The sequence below is a fragment of the Ctenocephalides felis genome, unplaced genomic scaffold, assembly GCF_003426905.1.
Source record: "Ctenocephalides felis isolate EL2017-DRISC unplaced genomic scaffold, ASM342690v1 CF-g0.4_SCAFFOLD_03571, whole genome shotgun sequence".
Lineage (NCBI taxonomy): Eukaryota > Metazoa > Arthropoda > Insecta > Siphonaptera > Pulicidae > Ctenocephalides > Ctenocephalides felis.
Window position 1 is genome coordinate 32,583,350 of NW_020539725.1, and position 13,506 is coordinate 32,596,855.

A 13,506-nucleotide genomic window follows, 5' to 3' on the forward strand; every position below is an offset into this window, starting at 1 on the left:
AAAACTATTGAACTAAAAATTATTCAATTCGTGTTTATGTTGTGACAGATCATAAATTTTCCCGAGTATATATCCCTTATCCAGTGCATAGGTAAATGTACGTTAATAAAAACTTACATAAACTAGCAGTAAATGTAACAAAAAGTTTTATATCTTAGCTCGAAAATGTAAGCTTGTAATAAAAGCAAAACTGTATTAAAATGATTATGAGAAGAATACGACACATCATAATATATATGATCAAAATATAGATACATAATACTTATTATAATTAATGATGAAGAAGATTTAGTTAATAGATATTATTGCCAAATTTGACTAACGAATTTTATATGTGTTGAATAATCCACGAATTTTATACCAGTTCAATATTGAACAAATGGTGCCATAAACAAATTAGATTGTTTGTTTGTTGAAAATAAGTAAAGTAATAGTGTTATATATAATCGCAAAATTAGTAAATTTAAGTTTTATTCGCAGTTGAATATTGCAATTTATTCATAACGATCCAAGCATTACGAAAAATACATTGCCAATACTGTTATTGTTACTGAAGCAATATTTACTTTTGAATAGATAAAGATTAATTCAATAAAATTACAGATTATTATTAAGTTCAGCAAAGTGTTCAAATAACGAACTAAGATTTTCTCCTACAGTTCATCATTTTAAATGCTCATATATAGTAATTTTTTGCTATTATTAATATGGAAAATGGGGCTCAATTATGCAATTTAAATTTTAGCAATTATATTGTGAAAAAATCACACCAATTATACAACAAAAACATCATATATCAAACAAACAACTATTTGAAACTGAAAGTAAAACTCCGAGCTAATTCATCATTGTAGAATGTGTTTTTTTGTGGTTCTTCAAAATATGTGACTGGTCTTTTTTACGCCATAGGCCGGATAAAATTAAGGACGACCTTAAGCAAACAGGTATAATAACCTTAATTTTAATTTAAAAAAATTAAAAGTTGTGTTTGTCCTTCACTTTACTTTTATCGTATAATTGTCAATATCTCAAATCTTTCTAAGAAAGTATGCAGATTTTAGTATTCTTTATCATAGTACATATACTTAGGCATAATATATTGAAATTTCAACATTCTAAAACTAATTAATATATTTTAAATAAAATTTCAAACTTTGCCCTCTTAACTTTACTTGAGACGTTTGGAAAATTTAACGATTTCTTAGGACTTGTCTCAATTTATCAATTTCGTAGGTAGTAACGTTGTAAAATTGAAAATATTCAAATATTTGTGAAATGGATTTTATAAATTAATGGCTACATTATTCAATCAATGCAAAATATAATTTTGATCGGAATGTTTTTAACTGAGATAACACTGTATATCTGGTATTTTGTCAGAAATATTCACCAGCAGACGTAGCATTTCTCATATAAAATTGTACTTTCAACATGCTACGTGGTTGCTGAGCGGTTAGTCGTTTTAGATATAAAACCTAACCTAGAAAACGCACTAATATAAAAAAGAATCTTATTAAACCTACATCCTTCTGATGTGTCATAATAACATCTTAGAAATATATCTTAGAAAAACATGCTGTTCGAAATAGATATTTATTAATAGATATTATTGTCCAAATTTGACTAACGAATTAATATATGTGTTGAATAATCAACAAAATTATACCAGTTTAATATTGAACAAATCGTGCCATACAAATAGATTGTTTCAAAAAGTGTTGAACAATAAGTAAAGTAATAGTGTATATATAATTGCCTAAATTAGTAAATTTAAGTTTTTATTATAGTTGGATATTTGCAGCTTATTTATAGTGAGCCATGAATACGAAAAGATACATTGCCAATATTGTTATTGTTATTGAAGCATTATTTATTTGTTAAATAAATAAGATTAATTCATCAAAATTACAGTTTATTATAAGCATTAGTTAATTATTAGTTAATTAATTTTGACTGTTTTAGTACCAATTTATATCAGAAACGCTACGTGACATAGCCTTACCATAACATTGGTCGTTTTTACGAAAAAATCTTTCCCTAAATCATAGTATCAACTTACCACAATTCCATTGTGCAAGTGAAATGGTCCATCCAATTGAAAGCTGGATATCATCATAATCATAGGGTGAACCAGATAGGCGCAGTACGTCAGTCTGCTCAGTGGCAAAGCTCCACGGTACGATAGAACTTTTGCTACGATGCCGCCGTAGCCGGTGTGACACGCGACCGTAATCCACGCCAGAGATACGCCCCAGGCTACGAGAGAAAGTGTTTCATCGATTAAAATTATATCGAATAGAATTAGTAGAAACTATTAGGATTATCGAAATGAAAATGCATTTGAGCTTGAACAGGTTTATCTTGGTTTTATAATAGGACCCATTTAAGAAAAGCTGTAGTGGCTGTAGTCAACATTCTATCCTGAATGCTTGAATTCTTACATATGATAAAGTTTTTTTTAATAGATAAGCTATCTGCTTGCACGTTGTTAATCAAAGGATTAATCGTCCTACGTATTTTTTCATTAAAAAAATCTGATGGTGCACATTATTGTACTAGTGACATAAACAGCATAAATAACAATGTATCAATAGTGGCAAAATAAATAGAAGCCTTTTTCCTGTGGTTTTTAACCTATGAGGCGCGCGCCTTGATAGAGCGCCAAACTATTGCAAGAGGGGGTACTGCTGTTTTCAAAAAATTAACCAAATGTTGAAACGATATAAAAAAATTAGTGATTAAATGGTCATTTTTTATTATATTTTAACATAATATTTTATATTTATTTATAGCCTGATAAATAAATTACAATGTAAGTAAAGTATTTATAAAATTAGAATATTAGTAAATTTAAGGGAAACGCAAAATTTTTTTTAAAAAAAGCGATGTGGTACAAAAGGCTGGAAACCGCTCCCTTAGTCTATCCATGATTTTTCGCTGTATAATTTAGCTTACGTATATGTATATAAATAAACAACTACATACTTCATTTGTAGCAAACAGATTCGAGATTTGTTCACTATTATATATAAATTAGATTATGCCTTTGCAAATAAAAATATATATCTTAAAGTTATACTCTCGATAAGAATCAGTTTTACTATTAATGATTTAGAAAAATAAATACAGAGCACGATTTTTAAGACAAATATATCACATAAGTATTCATTTTTATAATTAAATTATACTAATTAAACTGATGAAGACAGAGCTAGTCTCGAAAAGCTTTTAAAATGAGATTGTCAAGACTATTGAACATATGATAAAAAGAGTGCAATGTGTTGATATTTCCAATTTAGGATAGATGTACTTTAATAATAAATTTTATATGTATGAATTTTATCTAAGGAATGCTTTCATTCATTTTTATTTTTTTACTATTTATTTGTTTTCATTTTTTTTATTTTTTTATGTTAGTATCATTCATTGAAATTGACTCTTTAAAATATGTCATATTTTACACACGATAAAAATATATTATTTTAAAAAACTAGTGATGTTTTATGTTATTAGGTAAAGTGCACGTAATTCAATCAAAACATGTTTTGTGTTATAATTTATTTTGTTACTCTGCTTAACGGCATAATGGCCTTTTCTTTTATTTGTACAAAAAAGGGAACCGGTTTTTCTTTGCGCAGCTTGTTTTATATTTTGAATAAAGCAATTCAATTAGCACAAAATCCTCTTAAATTAAATAACACGCCCGGTAGCTCACTAATTCTTCCATTTAAATCAGATTATGTAATATTTTAGTGCTTCAAGACGTTTGCGACTTTAAGCCTTGCATTCAATATTATGATCGTAGCATATTCAAACAGGAAAAAGTCAGTTATTTTTATATTTTGTAAGTTGATTTTTGAATTTTATTGCGTTATTGTCACAAATAATTAAGTTAGCTTTTTTATATTAGTTAGTTTGACAAGAAAGTAGTTATGCAAAGAGTTTAATATTCATTTGAATCAGACTTTTCAAAAATTAGTTTGATTTATATTATGTTGAGAATCAATGCAACAAAAAATATAAATTACTCAGAAAAAACTATATACACTATAAATTGAAAAGCAAGGTTTATTATAAAAGGGCAATAACAAAATGAACTTAAATTATTTTTAGAATTTAATAAATGCTTTTAATCGTTAGTGTACTAAAAATGAGAAAATTAGAATTTACTCATTAATATATACAGCTTTATAATGGTAACAAATTTTCTAATAACTATAAATTTAAGACCATGACTGGAATGAAGTTCTACTACTTTATTCTCGTAGCAGCGTAAAATAGCGTAAAAATGTATATAATTTATTAACGTTATTCATATTTGTATATAAAAAAAGTTTACAAATGTTTCAAGGCTGGATTATTTTGAAAAACTTCACAAAAATATATGAATTGTAATTGTTACTCACACCACGAAAGAGTTTTCACTATTTCAAAAATTAAAAAAAATCATAAGGTTATCAAAACAAATTCAAAGTAATCATTTTAAAGCTAAACTTACCGGTATGTCCAATACTGACGTAGGCCGCAGTAGCTGCTACGCTGAGGCTTCCGTAGAGCATTCCGTAGACTAAACTCCACATAATGGCCAAGGAACAAGTCCAGCCGAGTACTACTGCCCATGCCGGCAAAATGAGACGATTTTGGATGCGATGTAAAAGCCAACCGGTGCACATACCTGAGAATATATAGAAATTTAGAATATTTTTAATTGCAATTAAATTGAAATAAAATATTTGCATTTAGTATTATACCTATATATTCCATATTTTCAATGATGACGTATAATAATGATATCATTTCATAAAAAATAAAATATGGAGAATATATTATGTTTCATTATATGAAGATTATTCGAGATATATTCTGAGTACCAATGTAATAAAGGAGGTTAGTAATAAAAGGAAATTTTACAATAATATTGTGTTGTACTACTTTTAATAGCTTGCTGCTCCTGTATATTTTTGCAAGACACATACTTTGAATAGTATCTTACACGTCTTGATTTCTTTTTATAAATATATTAAAATAGGTTGTTCCCAACCTCTCGATTTTTTGTGCTTGATTTTACGATATACGAGGTGTGTTCAAAAAGTACCCGGAATTTTTAAATTTCGCGGGTCTGGAGTGTCTGATTGTCAAATTTTTTTTTATTGTGTTGGTATACATGCCCCTAAAGTATGATGCAATTTTCAGCTATATTCACTGTTTACTTTGTCTGTGGTAGTCGCTAAGGTTCGACGTGTTTTTCTGAGCTCGGCGATTTTTACAATGGAAGAATTGAAAAGTCAAAGAATTTGTATTAAATTTTGCGTAAAAAATGAAATAAAGTGTAACAAAGTGTGTGAAATGTTACAAAAAGCCTATGGTGAGTCTGCTATGAAAAAAATAAGTGTTTACGAGTGGTATAAGCGTTTCCAAGATGGCCGCGAAGACGTTGAAGATGACGAACGCTCCGGTCGACCCAGCACGTCAACAAACGATGAAAATGTGAAAGAAGTGGAAAAAATAGTTATGAATGATCGCCGAATCACAATTAGAGAAGTTGCTGATGAAGTTGGCATATCAATTGGCTCATGTCATAACATTTTTTCAAATGTTTTGGGCATGAAACGAGTGGCAGCAAAATTCATTCCAAAACTGCTAAATTTTGACCAAAAAAGCAATCGCATGAACATCGCTCAAGAGCTGTTAAATGACGTCAACAACGATCCAAGTTTGCTTGAAAGGGTCATAACTGGTGATGAAACATGGGTGTACGGTTATGATGTCGAAACCAAAGCCCAATCGTCCCAATGGAAGAGCCCAGGTGAGCCAAGACCGAAAAAAGCACGTCAAGTTCGATCGAATGTCAAGGTTTTGCTTACTGTTTTCTTTGATTATAACGGCATAGTGCATCAAGAGTTCTTACCACAAGGTCGTACGGTTAATAAGGAGTATTACCTTGAAGTGATGCGACGTTTGCGTGAAGCAATCCGAAAAAAACGCTCCGATTTATGGAAAAACAATTCATGGCTGTTGCACCACGATAACGCACCTGCTCACTCGTCGTTGCTTGTTCGTAATTTTTTGGCCAAAAACAATACCGTAGTCATGCCCCAACCTCCATATTCACCAGATATGGCTCCGTGTGACTTTTTCCTATTCCCAAAGTTGAAGAGACCCATTAAAGGACGGCGGTTTTCCTCGATTGAAGAAATAAAGGCCGAATCACTGAGAGTGCTCAAGGACATATCAAAAAGTGAATATCAAGGGTGCTTCGAAAATTGGAAAAAACGCTGGCATAAGTGTATTATATCTGGGGGGGACTACTTTGAAGGGGACCACATTAATGTAGACGAATAAATAAATATTTTTTTGAAAAAACGAAAATTCCGGGTACTTTTTGAACAGAACTCGTATTTAGGAGCTTCATTCTCGATATATTTTAGTTTACCTAATCAGTATATTTGACTTAATAAATAACAAAAACTATATTTGTGAGTGAATTGCATAAATTATAACGTTTGTGGATGTATAGATGTTTTATTCTTGTCTTCATAACTATCTTTATAATTAAAACTATGTTATTAATGAATATAAGTAAAATAAAATTCTCTGAATAAGTTGAAGATAATCTGAGATAATGTAAACTAAAAACATAAGCACTATTTGTGCACTACTAATATATAATAATATATAATATTACGGTCACAAAATATTTTTACTTATGGATGTATTAAATCGACCATATTTTTATTATTTTTTATGAGTAAATAGAAATAAACATACAGTTATTGTTTTGAAATAAAAATATTATAAAAAAACTAATGTAAGATTTGGAGAAATGTAACTTTTGAACAAATTAATTTTTTCTGTAATTATTCTTTTTAATCATGGCTTGAAAACAATACATCAAATATCAGAATATTTGAACGATGTCTAAATAATGGAAATAAATGAATTGAGAAACGAAGGTGTTATGTGTATATAGTTGTAGTTATTTTAATAAATTATTTCCTAAATAATATGAGTAACATAAATGTATGTTGAAATACTACCACCTTCAAGCAAAATTTATCATTGTAAGTTCTCCAAGAGAACAGTCACGAAACTCGTTAGTACGTACGTTGCAACGACAGAATTACATTACAAGGTTTCAAGTTTCATGTCCCATTTGCAAGCTAAATCATATTTACTTCTTTGAGGTACATTTAAAGAATAATAGTCTTTTAGTATATAGGAAGCTTGCCATTTAGTATACGTAAATATACATTTTATGCAAATTTAAATACTTTTTTAAGATATATTATTGAAAAAAACGTGTCAGCCACAAACCGATGTAGTACGATCGCGAAGGCGTTAAATAAACGACTCCTTTGGGATATTTTAAAAATTTATAGCTAGTACATAAAACAGCAAAAGTATTTATAAACTATATCAACTACATGAAGAGAAAGCTACAAAAACGAGCATTAGGTATTCAAAGACTATATTACTTGCAATTTTATACAAATTACTTACAAATATTATTATTAGTTTACTGCTACAAAATATAAATCGGACTAACTGGAAGTGTGTTGAAAATACGTCAATTTTAGCTAATTTTAATATGAACTAATTAACAATATTTCTCATAAAATGTGTTTTGAAAACTTCATGCTTAAAAACTTTAAGTGTTCAATTACGTTAATGATTAATTTTTATAGAAGAACATTATATAACAATAATTTTAATATAATTAATTATAAAGCAAATCTGCGTCAGAAAAGTTTAGAAACTTTTCAATTAACATTTTTGAAAAGAATGACATCAGCAATTTAAAATCGTAAAAAATACTTAATGATATCGCTTTTAAACATTGATCCCGGTTATTTTTTAAAACTGCTCCATTAATCTTCATCAGCAGAAAATGCTACACTGATTTATAGAATATTGCTTTTTTATATGAGGCTTCTCTGTGATCATTACGTGACTAAATTGATGTAGGTCGCATTTATTATATCATGCTCAAACATAATTAATTACTAGAAAATATTCAATAAATGATATGCAGAATTAATAATAAAGAAAATTTATTAACCTAGAAGTCTCAAACTTTAAACAGAGGATTTGAATTTATTTGTATATGACAATCAAAATACAATAATAATTTTAGCACAACCAACTTATTAAGTATTAGACATGTACCAATCTCTTTATTCTTAACTTCTGATAAACTGTTTCGGGAAAGTCTAAAATATTTAAAGATGTTTATTAAGACCATGTTATCCATCAACAAATAATACAATATTTCCTCATAATTACAAAAACTAGTGGTGCATGGCATCGTGCCATAAGGCAAATAGCAGGAACTTCCCGTACCGAAAAATAAAATTATAAAAAAAACTTTGCTAAACTTTGAGATTTTTGAAAAAAATTGACTTTTTTGAATATCTATATTTTTTTATATTTTGATTTTGTTTGCATTTTATTGTTAACATTTTTTTAAGCAATCGAGCTGCATAACTAGTTTGGAGTCGAAATATCAAAGCGCGTAACGTGTAAAATTTGGTGCGAAACCCATATAAATGTACACAAAATTTATACTTATTATTATAATTTTTATAAAATATCTGATAATACAATATACATAAATCATATGTCTAATGCTTATTTTTGACTGCCAATTGGCATTATTTTTTACTTTTTTATTTGGATCTCCAGAGACGCTTAACCTGCCTTCACAAAAATTTTACCAGTTGTTCATTTCATCAATACAATTAAAATGTTTTTTTGAATTATTTAAATCGGACGCTGCGTTGGGCAATTTTTGCCCCATATCTCCAAAACGGCTAGACCTGTCTTTGCCAAAAACTAATCAGCACCTCTCCTTATCAGTAGGAATCAAAAGTTTTTCGAATTATTTAAATCCGTTGAATTATTTAAATTTGTATCCGCACACACACACGTCACACACACATACATCCATTTTTTAGGTATGCCGACATATTCAGAAACCTCTGAAACGTAAAGATATATAAAAGTTTTCATTTGCGATTTTTTTGCGATCACTGTGATTTACCCTACGGGAAGTTAAAAATCACACTTCCATAATTAGGAATTAACAGAGCATAGTTCGATAGTTGATTTTCATTTTGATAGATCACTTGGTTTATTTCAAATATACAAAAAAACGTGCCTATTTTATATCTAATCTAATTAAAAAAGCTTCCATTTTAAAACAAAGCGATAAATTTTAATCTAATGTCATATATTCACAGTTTCAGATTTCATTACGCAAATGGGCGAAAAAAGTTTTTTTGCGGAACGCCGCGACCGATACATCATTCAGTTTTTCCGCCTATGCTGGGACACTTCGCTTACGTTATCATTCAAACAAAATGTACCCTTGAAAAATAAACAGCGCTTGATTGATGTAAGGTTATGCGACCATGGGACGTATATTAATGATGGTTTCGCACACGAATTTATGATTTTAAATTAATCTGTTGGTTACGATACCATTATGTTTTAAAGCTGTATTTATGATACATTTAACAAAATAAATTGAAGCAGAGGTGATTACGCATTTATCAGGTGTTTGATGCAATTTAGAACGGATTCAAAAAAATTACCTTGTTAATTGGAATTTTTTTGAAATATTCGAATTTTTAGTTTATTGGTATTGTATTATCTTGCTTATATATAATACAATATTTTTTCTAATTATTTATTGATCACATAATCTTTCTACATTGGCCATTTTCTAATGATACAATAATACCTACATCAAATACTTATTCTATCGTTACTAATGAATGTATGCAGGGTAAATTTTGCACTTCCATGTAATATTATATAATTATTGAGAAAAAACATAAAATGTGGTGAACATCATTTAGTTTTGTATTCATTGTCAAAGTCACAGTATGTTTTTGTAGTGAAATTATTCAAAATCTGTATTATACTAGAAATAAACAAATTCAGACAAAAAACAGAATGAACATAAAGCTAAATGAAACGCATACGAAACGTGAATGCTACAGCATTCAAATTTGAAAGTCAATTATTTTGAATTAAACTTTATACAATCCAACGTTTTGTAATTATTATACATGTCAAGGTGATGGTTAACTGATTCTTTAGGTATTTTCATATTATCTTTTTCCGTAGTCAACAATTAGTTTGGGAAAGCACCTTGCGTAAAATAGAAGTGTAATACTTGACGTAGATGGTATAGCATTCATATTATATTATATATATATATATATTATAGCGATTAAAATATGGTAATCTGACTACCCTTATAAATGGTGTTTAATCAAATTACGGATATTACAGCGAATTTAAAATTAAATTCTTTTAAACTTAAACTGTCGTCCAACGTGTAAAATCAAATTTACTTGTCCAAACTCTCAAGTAATATCTTTCAAAAGGCTTTTAAATTTTCAAAATTGGTTCTAGATTTTTGCAAAAATGTGGACAAAAAAATTGCATTTTTCTGCTAATTCTAAATAAACGGCCGAGGCGATAGTCTTGCAAAAATAACAAGCTTGAGCTTTCTTCGAGTTTTGTCGAATGGCTTTGAAAATCATGAGTTTAATAAATTTTAGTAAATATTATTATAATTTTATAAATGCTGCAATGATAATAATATGATACTAATAATTGTAGAAAAATCAAACAATTTAAAATATTATGTATGATAAAAATATTATACACCAATACATTATATATTTGAAATATTTATAAAATATGTATGTTGTTGTAATATATTTTTTCCAAATATTTCTAACATTGTTGAGTTAACAAAATGCTTAGTAATTGTTCTACCCCTGGTTTCCCAAAAATAAACTTCAAGTATATTCAAACTCAAAACAAAATGACTAAAAGATATAAATTAATCATAATACGATAATCGTTATCTTATAAATCGTACAAAGACAAAGAGATGAAATCCTTCTATAAATACCCTCCATTTACATCTCTTGTACTATTTGCTCGTATTTCTAAAATTAACAAACCCAACGGTCGTATTATCAGTTAAGATAGCGTCCAAGCGTCCGTCGTAATGAACCGTTGAATATTTAATTTGGTAATCCTCTTACCTATCAAGTAAGGACCGATTCTGGACCATGGTTTGTCGTACAAAGGATCAAACATCTCAAACGGAGCTGAAATTTTGGCAGTGTACTGGAACCAGATCGACACGTAGGCGGTGGTCACCCAGGATGAGACGAGGAACACGAGCAATGTGGCTACTACATACTTGAAATACCTGGTAAAAAGGAATAATACAAAATTATTATATGATAAAATAATTATAAATTTATATAATTTCTTTTCAACATTTATATTGATTTTTTCTCAAATTAAACAATTTTTCTCAAATCTAATCTCACAAATTGAATGAAAACACAATATTGCAGAAACCCCACATAGAGATTTTAATAATTTTTAACTGAATTTAATCATTTTGATCAATCTAACAAAATATTTGTAAATTATAAAATATCACATAAGCTTCACTTGTCATACTTACACAGAAAAAAATTATAGGTCAATGGGTGACCAAATTTTAAAATGAGTTTGGATTTTGGATTAAGTTTAATAAAAAACTTTTAATGTTTAATAAATATTAAACATTTTGCAAATTTGTGTGGTAAAAGATATGCATTTTACATAAGTTAGACAAAATTCAAAAATATTTTAGAGAATTAGTTAATTACCTCTATAATTACAAATAATATTGATTAATATATGCCATATGGATGATATAGATCTATGAAAAATTGAGAATGTTGTATCATATAGATAAATTTTATATTAATTATGTGACACTATTTTTTCTCATTAAGGCGAGATTGTTTTAATGTTAATAATTGTTAATTGACCATATGAGTTTTTTTAGAAATATATTTTTGGTCTAGTAAAATTTAATTTATTAGGTTATACAACTGGAATAATAAGTTCAGATTACTCCAAAATTTATTCCAGGCAAACTGTTGTTATTGTTCCATATGGAAAAAAGGCAATACAATGGTTTTATTAACATTTTTTACCGATTTAATAAATGCTCTATGATAAAAAGTTTTATAAAGGTAATTAAGGTAACTAATAACATACAATTGAAAATGAGATGTTGAAAAGGAGAATAATTACGAAAAAAGTGTAATTTTTATCTACGATTTAGCTTACAACTCGGAATTATTCCAAAATTTTAAAACTGAAACTTGAAAGATTACAGCTTAGAATCGTGCTAATTGGCTTTTGATAACATTCCGTCGCATCATTTACCGTGTACCATTTGGCAGGGCAATGGTTCAGTTGGTTCTTTTTACCCCACTCATGTCTAAATTTTTATAAAGGTTATATAAGAAAACTGTTGAATTTATCTAAAATAACAATACATCTTTTGAAAAATATAAATAACATAGACTTTAAAATTATATTAAGATCTCGTAAACTAAACAACATAGCTCATAGCCATAAATTTACCAACGAAAGAAAATACTTTTGTTATGGATTTTCAAACCTTGTCTCTAATCTCCCAATAGCAACATCGTAAGAATCAAGGTGATAAATAGTTGTACATTTTTTCCCTCTACTTTCAAATAACGTTATAAAATTTTTAACTTTACTTGTTTTTGAGATATTAGTGGTAGACCTTTTTACCCGCGGACCCTTAAATTTTGTTCTACCCTATTCTTTATTTATAGTACCCAAAAATTTAAATATTTGGATACCATATTCCACTGGATAAGAGCTGATCTACTTCAAATTCACTTTATTGACAAGCAAAATTATTTCCGCGGGTGTATTAATGTTGTATAAATATGAAACATATATGTACAAATCGATCTGAGTTTTCCATATTTAATATTCCCAGACTTTCATTTAAAGTTATTCGTGCATAATGTACATAAAGTTGGAGTAGCTACGTTATTTGATATCGCTTGAAATTAAATTTCAATTTTCGTCCGGCACATACATAATATCAAAGGAACGCGCCCCGTTTTATGGATGAATTCATGTTTTTCATTTAATAAAAAGTTTGTGTATTTTTTTAATTTATACTTCATCAGAGGGTTTTAAGTGTTGAATAATTTATGATTTTCTGTCTGCATGATTAAGTTATATGTGTGATGGTATGAACGAATAAACTTTTTAATCAATATTGAATTTTGTATTTGCATATTGTAGGGCTGTGGGAACAAATTCATTGCGCATTTTATATTAATCCGATGGTAAAAGATAAAAATATCAACCCTATGAGTCTTGTGAGTCGGCTACACTGGGAGTTCAATAATAAAATATGCTCAATGTTACAAGGAAAGCAACTTTTAGGGGCAAAATGATTGCTCCTTTTGATACAAGATTTAAAACATTTGAATACAATGAAGCTTTATTCGCTGCATAGTTGATTTTATCAAAGCCTTTTAAAATAGAATGATGTGATAAGATTATATATCTATAACAATTTACTTAAAAAAGAAATTAAAATACATCAGTAAATATTTGTGCCAACATCACCACAAATATAAGGTA

General features: G+C 28.3%; 1 protein-coding gene across 1 annotated transcript in view; it reads right to left on the bottom strand.

Annotated features, from left to right (window-relative positions):
- LOC113385928 (nose resistant to fluoxetine protein 6-like) overlaps positions 1–13,506 on the bottom strand; it is a 55,391-nt gene that overhangs the window by 14,890 nt on the left and 26,995 nt on the right. Inside the window, exons 7-9 of the mRNA XM_026623750.1 lie at positions 11,067–11,236; positions 4,499–4,675; positions 2,060–2,256 (exon numbers count right to left, since the gene is read on the bottom strand). Of these exons, the coding sequence (XP_026479535.1) occupies positions 2,060–2,256; positions 4,499–4,675; positions 11,067–11,236 (544 nt within the window). The remainder of the gene's footprint in view (positions 1–2,059; positions 2,257–4,498; positions 4,676–11,066; positions 11,237–13,506) is intronic.